General features: G+C 43.8%; 1 protein-coding gene across 1 annotated transcript in view; it reads right to left on the reverse strand.

The window, feature by feature from the left end:
• LOC144152479 (uncharacterized) overlaps nt 1-22,499 on the reverse strand; it is a 91,945-nt gene that overhangs the window by 39,578 nt on the left and 29,868 nt on the right. The window contains exon 2 of the mRNA XM_077683752.1: nt 12,919-13,009. Coding sequence (XP_077539878.1) covers nt 12,919-13,009 — 91 coding nt within the window. The remainder of the gene's footprint in view (nt 1-12,918; nt 13,010-22,499) is intronic.

Raw genomic sequence — 22,499 nt, forward strand, 5'->3', positions numbered from 1 at the left:
TGAACAGAAACAAATACAGCAGACCCTCGTTGATATGTTTAAAAACAAAAACGCGAGGGAGAAATTTACTATCCGGAAACGCGTACTGTCCGGGAAGAAATGTACGATGGGGCATTTTTAGTGTTCACAATTGAGAGCGTAGTAACCGGAAAATCGCATGAAGCAGGAACGTATAAACAGGGTTCTACTGTACTTAATATTGCATTGTGTTTCCTCTGCTAACATATAAAATAAAGTGCTGCTAAAAGAGGGAGTTGCCTGGTTCTGCATTTGAAGGTAGCACGACCAGTCAATAACCAAGATCATGTTGCGAGTTGATCTGGGAAACAAACTCTGCCTTCCAATGTTTCACCAGTGAGTAAAGGGTTCACGATGCATGCGCCACAAGGATGCAGGGGTTCACCTCTTCCTCCTCCTCGAAACAGAACAGCTTGCATCTACATAAACATCCCTTTGCGACCAAGTCTCGATCTAGAAGCATGGCTCCAGTGTCAACCAAAGCCACTACATACACAACACTGATAAAAAATTTGACTTTCCCCTTCAAGTTATGAATGGGCAGAGGTATATTTGCGTAGACTATCTGGCAACGAGATCACCGCTGGCTGTGCTGGTAGGAGTGAGGTAATGTATAGGGACTGGGCAGCTGGACGGGTGGCGCCACCACTCGGCACTCCCCTCATTCTTGGAATGGGCCGCCGCATTAAACTACGCAGCCTTCCATTGTTTTTGTCGTGTTTGCTTCAGTGCTGTTACTGTTTCAGCGGTTTCGTGAGCGGATATGTGTGGAGAAACGAAGTCTAGGCAGACGTGCTGGGTTTTTAGATGCACTAACGGCGACATAAACTCGTCACACGCTTCTGAGGCTTGGTATGGGTCTCATTAATATAGGCGCTTTTTGTGGCTCTGTACATCTGGCTCCACCCAATTCGAGTACGAATAAAATCACTAGTTTTAGTGTTCATTTCTACCAGTTTAAATTATTTCCACTGGTTTCAATGACTAAGGTTTCCACAGAAGCTTTAACGGTTGGATACCTTATTGGTTGGATGACTCGATACGTGGACTTTGAAGAGAAAGGCACTTACGTACAAATTCGATTACCGTGTGGCCATGAAAAAGTCACGGCAATTTACAATTACTTTCTGTAGCCATAAGCTTTGAGCTTTCTGTTTCCATGAGTGACAGTATGATAGCCTGGGAGCTGTTGTAGCGGTCATTTTATTGAGAGTCAAAGTAATTCAACCACCCAACAGCCCAACCTACAAACCCTCCCCCCTCCCCATTTTACCACCTCCGTGAAATTAAGGCTGGCACCGATAGACAACGAAGGCGTTAAAAAATGTGGCAGAGTGTTAATGTCAACCTGTGTTTTTAATGCGAAAGCATTCTCTGGGGAGTATTTCAACGCAAACCGTGTAATGCCTTGCCAATACATTTATTGTTATAAGCGTAAATGTAAAAATTTGAAAGAAAAAAAAACAAAAATATAACCAAACGGAACAAAAGTCATCTAATTTGCATAGTGACTGCCAAATCTGGCAGCCACCGTTTGTCGCAGGAAAAGTGAAAAAATAAAAATTTATTGAAAATTAATAATAAATCCCAGTTCTATGTAATCGTGTGCTTGCATGAGTGTCTAAGAACAAAAAAGAGAACTGAGAATAACTGACAAAATCAATGTGTATTCCGATCCAGTGCTCTCACATGATTAGCTGTCAGGATTTAGGCATTTAATGCCCCCGAGAAAACGCAAATTTAGTGGACTGGAAAAATGGCATAAGAATTTTTATGCATCAATAGACAATTCTCAAAAATTTATGTGAACGTTTTTTAAGCCATGAGCTTTATTTGGCCCTACAACTTTTGTGACGGCGGTTTTACTGTAGCGCAAGGGACGGAGTTTCTATTCATTCAAGCGTGGGTGGCAGCTTATGGTAAATAAACACGACCACAGCATCCAATTGAGAAACTGAAGGCAGGTTTTCGGCACCCTCCTCTCTCTCGTCCTTCAGCCCCGCAGTAATTTATTTTTGAAAAACCATTCACCCACTAGCCAGCAACCAAGTCTTATTACAGGCATAAAGCGACAACATCAAGCAATAACTTTCTCCTGTCGCTCGGTATTTATCCCAAAAATTCCCACTGGCTCTTATAAAGAATTTCTGTGAAATTAACCATGTTTCTACCCTCAGTAATGAGATTACATAGTGTTGTCCCTCTGCATTTTTCTTTTAGGGTAAATCTTAAAATCTCAGAAGGTACCCCCCCCCAACTTTGTATTTCGCTTGTGCACAACGCTGTTTTTTCATCAACTTCCCAAGGCCAGCGCAACTGCCTTTCCTGGCAGCTGCTCACGCAGATCAGCTGCCCATCCCCGGTTTGCAGGAGCATTTAGCTGCAATATGTTCCTCGATGTGCCAAACTGCACGCAGGCAACAACAATACATGAAAAATTTGCGCAAATGAACCAACTTGCACTTCCAACTCGACTTCCAGCTTTGCGCGTTGAGCGTCGTCTGAGATTTGCAATTACAGAGTATGGGTGTAAATCATACCCATGGAATGCTTCGTAAAGGTCGCCTCCACTCTCAAGATTTACCAATCTGGAAAAGTCCTTGTGGTTATCTAGGATTTGCAAGCTACAACGCAGCAGAACGACAGAAAGCCATGCACAAGTACGCTGCACTGACCGCCACCGGCATTCTACTGACAAGCGGTTCACCACAGGTGGTGCAGTTCACTGAAGCGATGGTGGCGCCATACAATGGCTGTCCGGTCTCTATACAGGCACCGCGTCGATGGGGAACAACGATGACCCACTGTTGACAGGGTCACACTTTGGCCATGTGCAGGGCAACAGTCGCAAAAGCTGCCCAGCTAAAAATTGTCAGTGGAAAAGGAACCACAAGGCTACCGGGTTATGTATCTTTGGGTCATAGGCATGAAAAATGTCAAAACCACATTGTCTCTTGATGGTTGACGCTTGCAAAACCTAGAGTTGTCTGCAGCCAGTGGCCATCAGTCACACGCAGGTGACTCACTTTGAATGACAAAGACCTGTGTTGTGGCTGCTTCGATACTGTCCAAGCCGTTATCACCGTGTTGATACAGACTAAGCTTGCTGTAGTCATGTTGACAAGGGTAATCGATGTGCGACTACTAGGACTGCTCCACCTTATAGGGGGTGGCTCCCCTATACAAGTGTGTAGGATCAAACATGCCTCAGAAGGCCACCAAGCCTGTGGTTTTGATTGTTGTATAAGCGATGTCCCACTGATTAATTCATCTTGCAGCAAGCAGCCAGTGCTGGAGCACATCATAGCTCAGTTCTTCGCAGATGATCTGTCGCATCAAAAGTGGAAGGTCCGCCACGCGAGTAACCTCAGCATTTGCAACCGTTGCCACGTTAGCGCGACCTCCAAGCTTGGCTGTTATACACCAAGTTTTCAGGGCTTCAAACTTGCAACAACACTGGATCACATCTGGGACAGACTGTATATATACTTCCTGCCTATTTTAAGATTAAAGAGGTCTTCTACAATCCCTTTCAACGAGCATCCCACAACACCTTCTTTTGGCATCCATCATTCTTCTGCAAAGTTCGAGAAGCAATTTAGCATAGGCTCCACGAACTTTGACTTCGACTAGCAGAATAGTGCCTGCGCCTTTCACTTCTTCTCTATGTCATCGACTCCAAAACTTTCCCTCCTTGTCTTGAACAAACAAGTCCAACGTAGCCGACATTCCTTCATGCTTCTCAAATTACATATGAGCTATCACAGCCAAGAAGATGACAACATTCACCAGTTGTGCAGCAGCATCCCAGTGATTGATTGTATTTGCTTACCCATCAATGCCTTCACCAACTTTAATGGCATAAGCCCATTATTCATGGTGCTGGCAGTTTTGGAGCCCCATTGACTGACTTCTTTTATTCAGGGTCCTACTGAATCTGGATGGTAAGAGTACATTAAGCCAAGCGGCAGATTCAATGAAGTTCAAACAGTTCCATCGTCCGTAGTGGAGTACCCAGCAAACCAGCACTCTTACCCCATTGCTATGAGGCAGTTGATACAAGGGAGTAAGTCTATTTACAGGTCAAGGGTAAGACTAACTATTTAGAATAACAACCGCAACAAAATCGCCGATCCCCTCGGGTTCTTGTTCCTGCACTTCCCGTCTCTTGCACTGACCCATCCAGTACCTGAGTGGCATCTTTCTTTTCCTTGGATCTCACTTTCCATTTTCCTAAAGTATTAGTGCCATTGTGTTTCTGTGTGTTGTGGGGAGCGCCTTGGCACGACACCTTCTGGCCTAAAGGGTGTTGCTGGAGCCCCTCACCATGGGCTCCCTTCCCTCACCCTCCTCGCCTTCCATGCGGCCACCGGGCCGCAAGACTTGGGGACGTCGGCACCCGAGGGATGGCGCTGGCGGACACCACGGGCAGCGGGCAGCGAGGTGAAGGAGCGGGCGGTGGTGCAGAAGAACCGCACGCGGGGACTGAGACTCGAGACGCTGGGAGTTTTGGTGGTGTGTGCGTGTGTATGCCCGGAGGGGCGACAGCGAGGTGATGTAAGTAAAGAGTTCTTTCACGCAACCGCAGTGTGCCTCATTCCTTGGCATGCCGTAGAGAGCAGGCCCACAGTGTGTATGTTTGCGTGCACACAGGTGCAAGGTTTCCCACTCTGGCGCCATTCGCCAACTTGTCACTCATCCATCCGCAGAAGTTGCACAAAATTCCTGGCGCACTTTGTTAGGAGCTGCCTTCAGTTTTTCCTGTTGCCCTTGCCAGCAGCGGATGCTGATCTTGTCATTGCCAAAGTGTCAAGTGTCAGTTGGAAGCACGGCCGCCACGCTCCAGAGCACACTCAACAGCTTCCAACTTGAAGCCAGCCTTGAAGCTTGCGTAGCGAGACAAGCAATGTCAAAATGTGCTACGTGTGCTTTGGAGCATGGCAACCACACTGCCAGTCGAAGATTCGGTAACGACAAGATTCGTATCCACTACTGTCAAGGGAAACACGAAAAGATGAAATCAAATAAAAAAAAATTATTGCCCTTTTACTCGGTGAAGGAGTAGGACCTGCAAAGCTGGACGCAGTCCACAGACAGCATGGAACAAAAAAAATATGTTTGTAATTTGCAATTGAGCTTACTTTTTAGCCAATTAGCTGAATGAAACTTGAAAGGACTCTAGCTCCATTCTAGTCGCCAAATATTGAGCTGTCTTTTTGCCTCTGGTGTCGTAGGCATCTTGCTGTTTATGTAATAATCCAACCCAATTTGCTCAAACACGGACAGGTCGCATCGGACCGTTTGACATCCATGCTTAAATCTCCCGCAAACACAACGGACATGTCATCAGTGAAGGCATGAAACCTATAGCTGAGCTTACACGCCCCACCCCGCCTCCCCACATCCTTCAACTACCATTTCGTGCGAGTATAAACTGGCAACCAATAATGTGCGCATGCTTAGAAATGAATGACGCCGTCAAAAATGTCGCTCTGAAAGCCGTTCAAGCTAAACAAGAAATATTTGCTCACGTTGGTGTGACGAGCGGACAAATTGCTGTTCATATGGGAGGAATTCGCTGCTACTCGATGAGCTGGAACTTGCGATGGCAACTGTGGCGGCGGCAGCCTTCCATTATTTTCGCGCCCATTCACGCTTCTGTTCGGGCCAACGCTCCTTCGAATCCCGCTCTTCTTTCTCCGAGCTAAGGATATGCATCCTTCCCATAGCATGTTACAACCTGGAAGGACTTGAGCTTTATTTTTCGTCCAGCAACGTAGACATCTTACTGCTTGTGTAACACATCAGCCCAAACCCAAACCGCTCGACAACGGAGGACAGCTGACAGGTAAAATTGAGCCTTGAGACTTCCGCGTTTAACTCTTCTGTTACGGCGCCTATTCAAAATCGTTCAATTAGAACGATACTTTCGGAGCACCTTTTCAAAGTGTTCCAAGTGTTGCTCGAACAAGTAAAGCTGTTTGGAGTTAGATCAGAAAATGTTTTCATTTTTGCAACAAAAACATGATTTTTGACATGCGTTTGAATCACCAGTGTGAAAAAGGGGCGTGGTCATCGCGTGTCACTGCTACCAATGCAGAATGTGTGCCACTCATAATTATTCTGCATCGCGCTTGTTTTTTTGTTATCAGGGCATGAATGATGAACCCGCAAACGATTTTCAATTGTCAGGTTTGCACTCTGACAGTAATAATCCCAGAACTTGGCTGAAAATGTCAAGCAGTGCCTGTTTGCAAAGCTACTTTATGATTTTAGGCAGTTTTATTGCCTTTGCAGACATTGTTCTAAGCTGCGGGGTAGTTCTACTTACCCCAGGACCATTGCGAACAGTTTACAACAGTTTCGGTTCCGGTTCTGCACCGCGAAATTTATATATAGCGCTACTACACAGTTACCCAACTTCAAGGCTACCTGCCATGATGCCTTGAGCGTCCACGACTGATCCTCGAACAAACCATGCTGCTCCTGATTTCACCGAACCCTAACCCGATTTCTGCGATAAGAAGTTCAGATACAAGTAAAAAGATCACACCCAGTCGCCAGATATCCGTTACGACGAGGACAGCGCTTCAAACCGGCCTTACACACTGCCAGCTGTTCGCCTTCCAGTTTCATTTCCATACGAGGGTATCTCCCGGGGTCTAGTGTTGCTGCTTAGTTGAACTGTCTATTCAGACGGAGTCTTTGATAAGTTTTTGTACTGTTTCATTTCAAAAATGTTAGGTGGCGCTGCAATAAAGGAGGCTCGTTGTGCTGATCTTTTTTATCGTGCGACAGCTACTCGGCCAAAGTTTGCAGGGCACGATTCTAGTGCACCGCACCTCATTCCTGCAAGCAAGGCTAAAATTTCGAGTCAGAAGATGATAATAAAGCTCAACTTTATGTCTTGAGAGATAACTGACCGTGAATGTAAACAAGTATCAACCACGGAGTTCCGTTTTCAACTTCATGCATGTTTTTCCGCATCGCGTACTTGTCCCAAATATTGTGCTGGCTGTACATGCAAAGTCAGTCATTGAAAAGATGTTTTTACTTTATGTGGGGGCAAATTGGTGCCTCTGATAATATTAAACCAGCAAATTTCTTCCATGGTACCACCCGAAATTGCACATTTTGAATTGGAAGTTGGGCTTCACCGCATGACACGAGCACCGCGCTTGCTAACATTTTTTTTATATCTCAAAAACTGTTCCGCGCACGTCGACACTTTTTCTAGGGCGTGTTTTTGAAATGTTTCCCTACAAAATGTATATTCTAATTTTTTTTCCACTACCAGTGGTTTGTTACACACAACTCCTTTTTTATCATTTTTTTTTTCGACATTTTGACAAAAATTTTGATTTTGACATTTTTTTGGCAACTATGATATATGAAAACATTTAAAAAACTGGTGTTATTGGAAAGGCCGTTATATAATCTGCATTTTGTGTTCCTGTAATTAGTACCTAACCAATTTTTTAGCAGAAAAATTATGTTTTCTTGGACCCCTAAAAATCGGTCAATTTTCCTGCGGTAACGAGAGTTAAATCTGAAACCAGCACAACAAGCATGTCATCGGTAGAAGTGTGAAGCCTAGCCGTGCATGCACGCCCCCCTCTTTCCACCCCCAAACCATGTACACACAAACCAACCTGTGATGGGTGCATACCTATACGTGAAATACATCAGAAAAAAAAAACACTCGGAAAGCCTTTCAAGGTGAATAATTATAAGCTCAGGTCGGGGTTCCAAGCGGGCAAGTTTCGCTTCATCTGGAAGGGATTCACAGTTACTACACCAGGTAGAATATGATGCGGCAACAGAGGTGGCTACATGTTCGGCTTCCCATCGTTTTAACGCCCATTCGCGCTTCTGTCGATTCTCTACAATCATCTGATAACGGCGCTATCACCGTTGTCAGCCGATTGTGCAACCTGTGAAAGAGGCATAGGTGGTGGTGAGGGAAATAAGTTGTAAAGGAGGGGGTCGGTGGTGGCGGGGAGGAGTGCCTGAGCGGTGCCGAGTAAATCGGCTTCACCGGTATGAAAACTCGGGGGTTAGACATGTACTGCTCCACAGTAAAAATGCACTAAGATTTCCACGGACCGAAATGCTTCCATGAGTTGGCAAGCGATAAGTTGACAAGCGATGACAAAGACAGGAAATTTTCTTCCTATGCTGCCTGCATCTCTCATGTCCTCCCTTGGTGCTATGCACGTTTGATGTGCAATCATTGTGCAAAGAAGAAGAAAAATTTTTCACGATCCCTTGTGCAAGTACAGCAAGTATAATAATGCTGCTCTCAGTGAACACAGTATAGTTTTATGCCATTACAGCAATTAATTTACAGCAATTCTTGATGTAAATTAACACTACTAAGCTTTTTGTAAGGACAGCATAACTGTAGCTTGGTATCTAGAAGAAATAAGGTCTTTTTACACTGTTAGTATTATTAAGCAAGCTTTACGAATATGGCCTTAGATGTAATGTTGTGCCACCTGCTGTTCATTGGGCTGAAGAGACAGCATAGCAATTACAACTTAATTTCTGAACCACAGTGTTAGCCGGGGTACTCCAGGGTTCAGCTCTGGAGCCCATTCTTTTCTCTAACAATATTTTATTTCACACCAAATTTCAAATATTCATCAGTATTAATAGATGTTGACGACACATGATTTTAACAGGTGAAGCAATTGACACATGGCCCGTTGAGATAAAAAAAAGTGCCTTGACGTGTTTCAATAAAAATAAACTCATGCATTTAGAAACAAGAAACTGTACGCATATTGTCTCTCACTCAAGGCACAAAAAATTTTGCTACCCTCACTTGACTATGCCTTCAGATAGCAAACTATTGCAACAAGTCATTCTAGACAAATATTTGAGCATCATATTTTAGTGTGTCATGCAAACAAAAAAATTCAATTTGATTGGTCAAAGATGGTTGACATATATCATTAAAAACATGTGAATGCTTTTATTCGAGCATTAATATTGTAATACATTTTTCTTTTAATTGAATATTGTGAGCGCCACGATAATCGGCATTTCCAAACTGCTTCTGAACTGGTCATTCCCACCTCGCAACTCATCATGATCATGTCACATGCAAGCACCACCATCTTCTTCATCACCTGTGTCTCGTGCATTCATCATCATCGTTTTGACAACAGGTTCTCGTCGAGGTTGCGTCCTCATAAAACGCATACTACAAATTTCCCAAGTCTCCTTTGTCCGAGTCTCGCAATATCTAATTTAATTACTGTACGAAGCCCTGGAGCAGTACACACAGACATCTGAAACCATTTGTTCAACCAGTGGTTCAAAAGCACTAATTCCCTCGAGTACCTATATTTATGACTGCTTCAATTTATCAATCCTAACCTATGACTGCTTCAATCCTAAACAGCAACCTAGGGCAACAGAGCAACAGTCAATTTATAGTCCTGCATACTGTATGCCAGAGATGGGCAAACAAACTTAAATTTAGCAGTACCCAAACGTGAAATACTGGGAAGTAAGCCCGGGACAAGTCAGAAGCCAAGCCAAAAGCCAATAAGAGCACCTCTTCTGAAAAGAAAATTCATGATCTCAAAGCTATTTTGACCAAGTTAACAGAATTACCAGCAAAGAACAAACAAGAAAAAATTCCATTAATGGGGAGTAGGAAAGAGGAGTGGGAGGGGGAAGTGGTTTAATTAAGCTCCAAAGCATGCACAAAGCCAAAGCCAGAGCAGCTGAACCAGAAATGGAGGCACACACACCTTTCCTGAGAAAATCCATGGCTTCCGACCGACCAGCTGAACCGGACACGAGAGCTCGCAGTGCGCGCTAGCCACGAGACATTAAACACAGTGGGACGCGGCAGATAGACACCCGCGACACTAACGTCTCGTACAGACGAGCCGCGCAGGCAACAGCGGGAAGGGGGGCACACCCGTCAAGCCAAGCCGAGCGTGACTGATGGCAGCCCATCGTCTGCCGCGCAACAATTGAGCAGCGGGAAACAAAGGGACGAGAGAGAAAGTGCGTGCGTGTGCCCACGTGCATCGCGTCGCAGTGGAAGTGCTGTCACTTTCATGTAGCGCCGGATGACGAGACCGGAATTTAATCCACAATGCTCGGCGATTGGGATAAGCTTGGGACTATCATAAATACCGAAATTAAAAGAAACCAAAAAAAATCCGGTCGCCGGAAATGGGAGCACAAATTAAATTGTTCAGACACATTATGACAGGATGGCAGATTTAGAAGTGGAGCGCGTTTCAAGTTTCGTCATGTCTGAAAGCAGATTTAGAACTGGAGCACGTTTCGAGTTTCATCATATCTGAAGGACAATGAGGAAACAGCTGGTTGATGCATGAATAACGGCTCTCAGCCCACCTGGGGATCTCGATGGGCACTATTTTTATTTTGCCTCCTGTGGTTTTTACACTTAGTACTGAAGCAAAAGCCAACCCTTGGCACCAGAGCTTGCTAGGCACCGAGCCGAAATTTGCTCGGCATTGACTTTGTCAGTTAACGATGCTGTTGAGTTCACTTCCACTAACGTAAGTGGCATTCCAAAGTACCCCAGCACAGTTTTTAAGAACATAAGCTTTAGCACAGGAAAAAGCCTAAAATTTTTTAGCACTTTGTCGCTTTATTACCTTTTTTTTCTGTCACAATCTTACGATGAACCGGTTCTCTTTGCATTGTTTTCAAATAACAATTTTTCAATTCATTTCCATTAGTTGTGTCTCAACATACTTCTGAACCAAATTTTAGGTTTGTTCACACCATACTTGTATCCACTGAAAAACCTAACTTACTTCTGTTTTCACTCTTTTTTTTTTTTTTTTTTTTTTTTTAAGGATGCTGACACATATTGACAACAATTTTTCTCATCACTACCATACTTCACTTCAGCACGCTATTAAGTTCTGAACAAAGCCACGTACTGAAACATCAAACTTGATGTAGATCACACAGCGGTTCAATGCAATAAAAAATTTGATATACAAAACACAATTTTTTTCAATGGGGTATTTAGACTATTCTGACATAAGGAATAATTGAAAATATAGCGCGATTTTTTTGGGGGGGGAGGGGGGGGTCACTTGCATAGCTTCAGCAAAACGCTAAACGCCCCAAAGTTTTTGTAATTAACAGTTGAACGATCATGTCTTTGCCCTATGTATTTACAATGCAGCACTCGATAGACAATTGGTTCGAAAGCCCTCAGAGGGTCTTTGAAACAGCCGTGTAGCACAGGTATACCTCACACATACTTGTTTTTGCACCTGTCTGCTGCAAGGATAGATATTTACAACCCTCTTAGCCCTGCAACTAGATTTTTCCGCCAGATAGTATGTTTCGCACGAAGAGGCGACACTTCCGCTAGATATACCGGCTTCCAAAACACGCTGCTCCTTTTCCTTGAAAGCCCTATTGTGTCGCAGAGGCCATTCTCCTTGCCGAATGCATGCGCCGATGGCGCCGTCCGCTCAGGCGTGACACCGGGAGAACTTCTCAGACAGGAATGCAACAAACACAGGAAGACCGAAGGAGGTTGGATGTGGCTTAAAAAGAAGCAACGGCCGCCCTCCCCACAAGGCACCTTCACTGACAACATGCCCTTGCATTTTTGCAGACTGGACTATTCCAAATGACAGGTGCGAGACCCAATAAAGTGAGCGGAGCGAACAAAGAGAGTGAAAGTTAAGAGACAAATGATAAAAGTTTTAATATAAACAAAGGTATTTGCTCCCGGCCTTTGTGTTTCCCTCCTTTCACCATGAATGTGAGAGAGTTTAAAAATGCATTTATAAAGTTTCTTCGCCTTCTTCTCAACAAGACTACAAAACTCGCTTCGCTTCCATTATCATGTCAGTGGATGAGAAGGCATGAGAGTAAAGGTACGAAGATTGAGCAGGTCAACATACACAGAAGATACAGAATGCTTGAAATACCTTGTAGAAGCACTGCTACCATGCTTTAAGTTTAGGAATGCACCAGGTTCGAATCTAAAACTTTTTTACTTTTTTTATTGCAATAGTTTTCAGCGTGTGTCCAAAAACTACTTTTTTTTTTTTTCCTGGCACAGCTAAGAATTTGACCTACATTTCCTGAGGAACGAGAAAGCAAGTCTTATCACACGAGAGGCAGCAAGTGAAACATCAATGATTACGGGAAAACTGATATCCCGTTTTCGCACCACTCCAGTGAGTGCACAGCTTGTAGCCACAACAAGTTTTTTTCTCTTGAAGCGAGATATCCAGAGCATAGCTCACATTTGTCTTCTTTCTGACAAAGATGACTGAGGGTACTCGATATCAAGTCTCTGCATGTAATCACCCACACTGCACTCTCAGTCAGGCAGCAAGACGTAAATGTGTGGACAATCTCGATTTCAACATCTGAAAATACAGAACTCTTACTCCTTCAAGGCCAGACGCTGGGTTGTTCCACTGACAGCACAGACAAGCTTACACGTAAACATTTTCTGTTTTCGGCTTCAGCCGCTACTCGAAATGGAAGGTATGTAAAGTACGAGAAAGTTAAGATAGAGGGACTTCGCAATGTACGTACACAAATATTTCCTTTGCTGTAGCCACATTTTGAAATGAATAATGTTCCCAGGCACTACGACTGACAGAAGTCATTTATAGGTTCTCACAAGATTGCAATGTTGCAAACAGCTTGGTTTTTTGCTGGGCATATATTAAAAAGTTTTACTTTTGTATCGCTTACAAGCCAACTTCCGGGAGGGAAAATTTGATATCCTACCAATACGGATGTCATGACTGCGTAAGGAGCCAATGTTGTTCCCTCCTCATGTTTGCACATTACACCATGGTATAATGAACATTAGTAGCTCCACTCTTGCACACTGGACAAGGTAAGAGACGATAGACTCACAAGTTGCATCTGGCGGCTTCACGACAACATATCCCGCTGGTTCCGGATGGCCTGACTGCCACGCAAAGTTCCTCTTGTACTCAGCATGCAACTGCAATGACAGAAAGAAATGGAGGGAAGAGAACACACAATTGTTATGGGGTAATTCAGACTCAGTGCCCTGCACTTGAAGAAATTATTACAAATTTGCCTCTCTGACACTTGTGCCCATTTAGTGTTGAACACTAGCAATGCAAAGATCATTAGCCGGCAAACCAGTTCTCATAAGTTCTTTTCGTAAAGACAACCATCCTCATCAATGGTCGAACGGTCGCATTGATTGTAGGTTTAACGCGTCGACGCAACGGAGGCAATGAGACGCGCCGTAGTGGAGGGCTCTGGATTAATTTTGACCACCTGGGGATCCTAAACGTGTGCCGAAATCTTGTACACACGTTTTTGCTTTTTGCCTCCATCAGAACAATGATCGCATTCTGACTGCAATAGCACAATACAGAGCAGAATACGGAAACACAATAAGGAACCTGACTGCAATAGGATCCCAATAGGATTCGTCACACTGGAACAACTAATGTGCCACAACATGACACCTGTTAGGCCAGCTACACTGCGCAACGAGCTAAATAAAATGTCCAGTATGACGCCACGAGCATACCCAACCAGAACAACTGAGCCCCGACATTTAAACGCATTTGTGAGCCCTGTTACACAATGTTTCACAGTCCCTCTATTAAAAGAAGTTGATGATCACTGCAACGAGTTTTTCAGTTTCTCTGACTACGTCTTCGTAGAAAGGTCTCCACTCAACGTATCTTTGTAGTCGAGTCACTACTGTACAAATGGCTATAATCCAGAGCGTGAAGTTGTGTGTTGTGCTAGTGTGCGTGAATCAATCAAAAAACATCTGCAACAGTTTTTGCAATTCTCAGAAGCCTCAACTCTTGAATTTGCATGACTTACTCGCCTTAGCATCGGAATCAAAAGATTTTCTTTGAAGCAACATGTTTCTGCAGACGCGCTCCACAATTAGCCATTCGTTTTAAAGCTTAAATGTCAATGCACCTTGCGAGCTTTAAGGTGTCAGAACAATGCCCAACTGAAGGTGCATGCAATGTCGCTGGCACATATTTTTATTTGTAAATTTATAAATAAGTTAGCAGAAGTAGACAACGTAAACATTTGATAAAACCACGATCAAATAATTAGTGACGTTTTAGCAACACGTATGTCCCCCGTGAAAATGGAAAGAGCATTTCTAGAAAGAAATCATAATTTCCAGCTTCATTTCTGACTATATTATAGATTGTAGCTATAATCGACAGCTTCTAACTAGAATAATTCTTGGTCTAACTAGAGACGATTACTTCCAGCTTGCAGGTTTTTTTTACTTCTAGCTGGAGTGACGAATGCCGAAACAAAATTTCAATCCAGCTAGACATGAGGGAGAAACTGAATTTCTAGCTAGAAATTCTGCCTATTTCTATCTAGAAAAAAAATTCTGGTTCAATAATCCAGCTAGAAAAAATATTAGGTATTTTCATTTGGGAATACATATACGCTCCAGCTTAACTGCAGTTGATGGAGCTTTAAAGACTGCACCCAGCTCGCCTACTGTGAAACTTCGTACAAACTAAGCGTTACTTTTTTTTCTTTTCAGGGAAACAACTGCACACTGCGGCACGTTACGCAACGGGGCGTCTTCACGCAGCGGCTCGTTCTTTATGCATACAAGCTAGCACCCCAGCTTCCTGCAAACACCGCCGTTCCCCACAAACGCAGCAACGTGAAAAACGTTCCGCCCGGCTTTAACTATAGCAGTCGTTCGCCTTGGCCTACTCTCCGACGGGAAACTGCGCGAGCGGCAGGACGCAATTAATGCACCGACGGACGTGTCTACTTACTCAGCAGCTCATCAGAAAAACAAGGTCGCCAGATCCGCCCGATGAAGATCGAGACCGGTGCAACGGCGCCGCAGCAAAAGAGAAAACTCGCTTTCGGTCCCGGAAACGGCAAGTGTGGCGTGCTCTACTGGCGGCGCCAGCTAGTGCACCGTCCGGATTTAAACGCCACTGCGGCCGCGTTAAGAAAACAGAACCACGCAAAGCATAAACACGGGCGGCAGTGGGGAATAACGCCGCGCGCGCTGTCTGAATGCGCTGTCTTCCGCACCGGATTCGTTTCAACGTTACCAACGTTACCATTTGACGCTGGCGGTCTGGTTCGAGATCCGAACGAGAAGGTGGCGAGAGCCGTCGAGTTTTTCAAGCGACGACGGATGCGGCGGACATTGTTACGAAACAGAGCGGACACACCACCACCCGCTCCTCCGCTCTCGCCGTCCTTCGCTGCCGTGGAAACGGACCGTTGAAACGTGAAAAAAGAAACATTGCGCGGATGGATCGTTGGCGTTCGCTCACCGGCGCTGTTGACGACGATACGTCCCACGCCCTTGGATTTAGACATCCGGGTTCACGATGATTTCGACGGGCCGAATGAAGCGAGTTTCACACGAACAAATGAAAAACTGAGTGCCATATGGGCCTCGTGGGTGGGTCGGCGTGGACGGCGTGCTCTCTCCTTGAGGACGCGACGGCGTTTCACGTTTTGCCGTACGGATGGCGCCACTTGTCCAGCTTGGAACCCGGTCGCTTTTGGCGGGCCGTACGAACAGAGCGTTTTTCTTGGGGTGACTCTTATCCTCTCAGTCCCGAATTGTGGATTTGCATCATACTATATTTTCCCCGGAGACTTAAATCTTGCTTTAATCGCTAGAAATTGATCGAACACGCGTGGTTTTATTTCGGGCTCATATAAACTCTGCGGGGTCGATCCTCGCAACTTCCAGTTCCAAGATTATTTTCTAGCGTGGCGCGACCAGAGTTTGAACAAGCACCGATTTCCCAGACCTTCTCTGTTTGTTTGTTTGTTTATCGGCGAGCTTGTTATTAAAAAAAAAAAAGAGGCACGTTGGTCGAAATTTCCGACAAAACACGTGTCCAGAACACGCTTTGCGGCAAAGCCAGCTTTCTTGCGACAGCTCCGTAGCTTTCAACCAATGTGGATATCCTGGAAAAACTCACGCATAATTTACCACAAAGACGACTTTATAATTGCGCCAAGTTCATTTACTTGTCCCAGTTAGTTGACAGTGAAATTGTTTCAAGCGTTGGAGAATTCCCGTCTGATGTCAATATACGTGCCTCTGCAGAAGAACTATGGTTGCAGAAAGCGGCTCAGAGCCCCGTATGAGAGGGAGTCGATTCTCATCAAAGCTCCTCCCCTTTAAAAAAAACGGCCCTTTCGAAATGATCTCTGCATTCCTCAGACTTGATTATCTGTTAATTGCAAGACTTGTTAACTAAAATTTGTTCTTTTATTGTTAAAATATTTTTAAATAAAAGATTTAATTAATGATAACTAAGAAGAGGCCTTTTCTCTGCGCTTTTGTCCATCTTAGTAATGGCTTTCCTCCTTTTGCAAAGAGTACTACGACGTCCGCTAGGCGCTTTAGCTCTTGCACGTTAGGCGCTTTAGCTCTCACAGGGTGTGTCACAGTGTGTGCGTGCGTGCGTGCGTACGTGTAACTGTTTGGCGAAGTGACAATAATCCATAAAACTGGAATAGAAATCGTGTTTATTCTCAGCATGAATTTCACAAAATTGCAACATAGAAACATAGGTTACAAGAAAAAAAGGTTACAGGCTTACAAGTTTACAAGCTTACAAGTCATGATGAGAGACGTAATGCCAGCTGGAAGCGATATTTCTTTGTTCTGTATAACCCCGGTTGTAATAAAAACTGCCATGTCAGCCTTCCAATAGGAAGTGATGGGGGAGGGGGGAAGGGGGGGGGGGGGGGGGGTTCTGACATTGGCCGCATAATTCCAACCCCTGGCCTCGGCTATACATCACTTTCTAGGTCACCCCGAACAAACTTCCAAACTTCGACCCTTTGTCATAGGATAGAGTTCGGCGCGAACTGTACGCTACATACACGATTCTTATATTTTAAGACTGTGCTTCTACATAATTCAACGAATAGAGAGAACAAGGAGAGAATAATTTGCGTACTTTTGGTGTACGACGATGGATCAGAAACAGTCCCGCCGCAGAAAATGTAAATCAAATGTAAATGTCAACAGAAAATGTAAAGCCAAGGGCTGTAAATAACATAGCTAAAACTTTTTTCTATATTTTTACAGTCATCACAAATTTTGCGTCCTTCTTATAGTAGACAAATTGTCTCCCCCAGCCCCCTTCCCCCCTTGTGTACGCCTATGGCTGTAACTCGTCTTTTATCAGAACAACAAATTTCATTGCGAACGTTTGACATCTCGGACGACTCCATAACCGCGGGGAGTTGCATCTCAGCCCGTATCATGGATAATAAAAAGTCGCAGTATTAATGCAAATGCCATGAAACCGCCGCTCCTAAGCTATTCCAGAAGCATAATCAGATTCGGCAAAGCCACCGTGAAACGAACAGCCCCATGCTTGCCTACTATAGGATAAAACTCTAGTCCCTCCGAGTTTTCATTTAGCTATAATTGTTAAGAAATACGATAAATTTCAAATTAAAAACAATCATGTTTTGTTTCTTACACTCGATTTGTCTCGCACTTGTTCCGACAGCGCCCTGGCAATATGCTCGTAAATGAAGTACTATTGACAAATTTCAATTACAAGTGCATTTAGTATTTAATTCGGCAATGCATTTTTATTGGTATTTAAGCGCTTTACTCTTCAATCATGTGAGTGGAGTAAATGTCAAATTTGTTTCTCGCATGGTTCTTACTTTTGGGATGAATTTCCTGTAATGTCTTTTTCTCCCTTCTTCCTCTCTTGCAATCTGCTTGCTGCATTGTTTTCAGATTTTTAGTAAATCCCCAGTTATGGTGTAACTTACTCAAAATTAAATCAGCGACAGCAGTGATTAAGTTTATAAATCCAATAAAAATAAGTCGCATTCCAACGCACCCTTAGTACGTCATCAACACAATGCATGTCTCGCGAAGTGAGTATCGTACGCAGTATATATATAAAAAAAATTTGTGTGCAGCTGCATAAGCACTCAGTTACTTGTGGCACGTAAAATTCGGGTTCGCAGTCGCGAAGTGCTTGCTCAAAAAACGGAGAAGGGACGCGTACTCAAAAACTTAGCATTAAAATGCTGATCCAAGACTTCCTAATAGAAACCCACGGGCAGAATTACTTGTTTGTGGTTTAAAAAACCAGCTATACATCATGACTCGGCCGTTGTTACTGCTAGCGAGAAGAATAAAACACGTGTACACGTGTAGTTAATGGCTCGACCATTATTTAAATGGTCGAGTGTGCTATTTAGGCACACTCGAGCTGATCGATACTACCAGACGGTGCACTGTACTGAATAGGTCTGGCGCGATGGCTGAATGCTTTGCGCAGACCTCTTAACGCTTTCATTTGTAAGCCTTAAGGTGCCTTCTGGAAGATTTCAAGCGAGTTTTGGTGTGCGTGTATATGTTCGAGCGTGTCTGTGGTCGCGTGGGAAGTGTGTGGGCGTGCGTGGGCATTTTTGTGTGTGCGCATATATGTGTGTGCTTAAATTAGTGTGCGCGAAAAGGGAATTAAGAACGCCAGTTCAAATATGTCCCATAACCAACGAGTTTCAATGACAATCATGAGAAATCGCTTTTTCTCCTCTCCTTTTTTTTTTCTTTCACACCGCTTCACAATTCATAATTTCACGCAAAAAAGAGAGAAACTATACACCACAGCCCTACGCCTTTCTTGGTGTTGACTGTTGGCTCGCCTTTCTCTCCTTTTATACAAGGTATCCCAACTATCATGCACCGAGATTTTTTTTTTTAAAAAAAAAAGAGCAATAGCGTTCCTTGTACAAAGCTTAGCAAATAATGTTTATGGTACATTGGTGTAGCGGCCAGTATTTTTTTTTTTGTTAACGCGATTAATTATCTCACTTGAGAATTACTGTCCTAATCATTAAAGGAGCCATGAAGACAAAATACATGTTGGGTTTATTAAAAAGACTGCTTAGTCTCGATAACAATGATACCAATATCATCGCAATTTTCGAACAAAATAACGGAGATATTAAAGAAAACGTGTGAAGCAGTCGCGATCCGCAACTTTTCTATGACGTCACGGAACCTTCGCGACGACACATGACTGGATGTCTGTAATGGGGCCTCTAGTTCCATTTGACCGCATCACTTGAATGCTAACGTGCAGTTAACGCACTGAAAATTATGTTTTATTGTTGGCCCGTATGACGTCAATCTTGCTCATACACGTCACTGTGGCGGAAAATTTGAAAGTTTTAAAATACTTCTTGCTTTTTTTTTTCGTTAAAAAACATCTTTTGTGGCTGTAATGGAGCTGAGTGAGATACTGAATCCTAGTTCTTTCAAATTAAACAAAGGTGTATTTTCTCTTCATTGCTCCTTTAAAGTGTCAATGAGGCACTTGTAGGTACCCACGAGAGGCATCTAACTGCGGTATTTTCAGCAACGATCTAATGGCGTATTACTTTTTTCTGACTGATAAAGAAACCCCGCGGAAATACCACCTGACGGAAATATATATATATATATATATTGATTGATTGATTGTAGGGTGTAATGCGCCGACGAAACGCAGGCGATGAGGCGCGCCGTAGTGGAGGGCTCCGGATTAATTTTGACCACCTGGGGATCTTTAACGTGCGCCGAAATCTCGTACACACGGGCGTTTTTGCTTTTGGGAATCGAACCCGTGACCTCGTGCTCAGCAGCCCAACCCCTTAGCCACTGAGCCACCGCGGCGGGTGCATCATATATATATATATATATATATATATATATATATATATATATATATATATATATATATATATATACAAGAGAAGAAAAACTTCGAACAAGGTAAAAGCACTTCTCTTTGCTGAAACGTAGGCCACAATCGTGCTTTTACCTTGTTCGAAGTTTTTCTTCTCTTGTGTTCTCTACCATCTTCAAAGTTCTACTACTCCCCATATATATATATATATATATATATATATATATATATATATATATATATATATATATATATATATATATATATATATATATATAATGATGGCCATCATTCCTGTAGAAGACTTGTCTCGAAGTCGAAACGTCGAAATAAACCCTCCGCTGTTGCTGTTACCGAGGTTTCTTACTTTGTGTTCACCACGCCTTCGGCCCCATCGCCAGCATGCCAGTATATATATATATATATATATATATATATATATATATATATATATATATATATATCAGGGTGTCGAACCGGAACCGAACCGAACCGAAAACCGGAACCGAACCGGTATTTTTTCCGGAACTGAACCCCAACCCGAACCGTTATTTTTTGAGCACGCTGAACCCGAACCGGAACTGAACCGGAAAAAGAAATAACGGTTACCGGTTCATGCCGAAACGGTTCGACCCTCTGTTGTTGATATTGCACAGTCAATGCAATTCAGGCCTTTTTTTCTTTCCCGTACCATCAACTTCGTACTTGCTCGCACACTTTCCCCTCCAGACAATTGAACACTATCACGCTTTATGTAACAACAGGGGAAATGAATGAGCACCAATGTAGCATTGGTCTGTTGCTGCTGGAGGCGCGAGCGTAGTGCAAGCTGACCAAACGAAATGTCATTCTCGGCAGCTTGCAGGTGATATAAAACGACTTTGCCCTTCCCTAGCTGCGACTTCATTGGAGAAATCAGGCTGCAGGAGTGCTCCACTGCGCAACAGCGAAAGCTCACACCCGATGTGTGCAAACTTTTTGCATTTCATAATTTGTTGAAAAGGTCCGACACCTGCAAATTATTAATACTTGACAAGTGTGACCGCAGGAGCTGCTCAGTGGCTAAGCTGTTTGCTAAGCCGTTTGCCCAACTCGCTACATTGCTTCTACTGCTACTCGTTCCGGAGGGGAGTACTGCTGTGGACGAATTAAAGAGCGCCTACCCAAAAAGTCCCATCTCATGCTCCACGTGTCAAATTTCCCTTTCATTTTGTAACCGCATTATCTGTTATAAGATTCCGCAATGTAGCACACGGAACGATGGTAGGGGTTCAGGCGGTACGATGACATACTGATTGTAATGCACACTTTCGGTATCGCAAAAGGAATTGCAGTGGTCAGAGCAATAATGCAGTGACTGAGCGTAACTAAAGCTTACTTTTAACAAAAGTGTGGCTAACACATTCGATAAGGTGACAGGTAACAAATTATTCAGGGTTACCAAATAATCTAATTCATTGGTAGTATTTATGTGCCTGTTGTAGAATTTTTCTGTTTTGTTACAAATATAAAAAATGTGCGCCATTGTTATTAAGCGCTGGTATTTGAACACGCCCGTACGCAGGATTAAATTTAAGGCCTCAAGGTTAGCGTGATGGGCGATTGCATAGCGACAATTGCGATTTCAACAAAAAAGGAAAGGACAGAAAATATATCCCACCATCATATCTCTTGGCGTTGGCTTTATGAATAGTTGCTAGGACAACAGAAAGTCTGAGCGATAAAGAAGGTGGTAAATCGTCGCCACTTCATGTGTTTTTCTAATATCTCCTAATTGTTTAAAGTTTCCTTTGCAATTGCGCCACTGCCCTTGGGGAGCAGCACCATTTTGAATGTCAGTTTGTGTTTTGATTTGACGGTCGTTTTAAACTAGTAAATGTTTTTTTTATAATTTTAGTGATAATTCAACTAATCGAACCGGTTCGCGAACCGGTTCAAGCTCCCGAACCGGTTCGCGAACCGGTTCGGTACGTGATTTTGTCGAACCGGAACTGAACCGGAACGAAATTATTTCACCCGAACCCGAACCGTAACCGAACCGGTATTTTTTTCGGTTCGACACCCTGATATATATATATATATATATATATATATATATCCAGCGCGCCTCAAGGGTGCCCGCAAGAAGGACTTCTCATCCTCCTTCCCGATCAATGCGCTACCTAATTGCTTTGTTTTTCAACTCAAAAGACGTTGGAGCAGTGCCAGTTCCGCCATAGTTTTTTATTCCACTCGACGAAGATCCTCCCTGGCCCCACTTTCCACTGAACAACCCTGTCGACGCAAAGGAACATCAATACTGAGCTTGCTGACCCGTGCGGCAGCTTCGTCCTTGATGGTGTGTTCCAAGTACTTCCCGAGTCCCGCCTTACGTACGATTGCGAGCCGTGTACACGTTCACGAAAGCAACCTTCCGCGGCACCGCCTATTGTGCCTCCAGTCTTGCACAGCTGTTCGAGACCCCTGTCATCCCTTCCGTTGTTTTGATACTTCCACCTACATCATTGCGTTGTTTTCTTTTTCTGACCTTCCTGGTCCAGTTCCTGTTTCCCCTTATAGCCACACCTCGCGGCTGCCCGTACTAAGCGTCGATTCCAGGAACTACCATATCTCCTTAGACTCGGCTTTGTTGCTGTACACGTAAGCTTTGCAGGCAGAGCAGCCTTCACAGAGCAAGGCGTGTCCGGAGGGACACGCAGCAAGATAACCGTTTTTTTAATTAAATTTGACTTCCAAACCGAGAGCTGACTGATTTCCAAATACATA

This window comes from Haemaphysalis longicornis, unplaced genomic scaffold (assembly GCF_048455015.1).
Source record: "Haemaphysalis longicornis isolate Haplotype H1 unplaced genomic scaffold, Haemaphysalis longicornis Haplotype H1 scaffold_9, whole genome shotgun sequence".
In the NCBI taxonomy this organism is placed as follows: Eukaryota; Metazoa; Arthropoda; class Arachnida; order Ixodida; family Ixodidae; genus Haemaphysalis; species Haemaphysalis longicornis.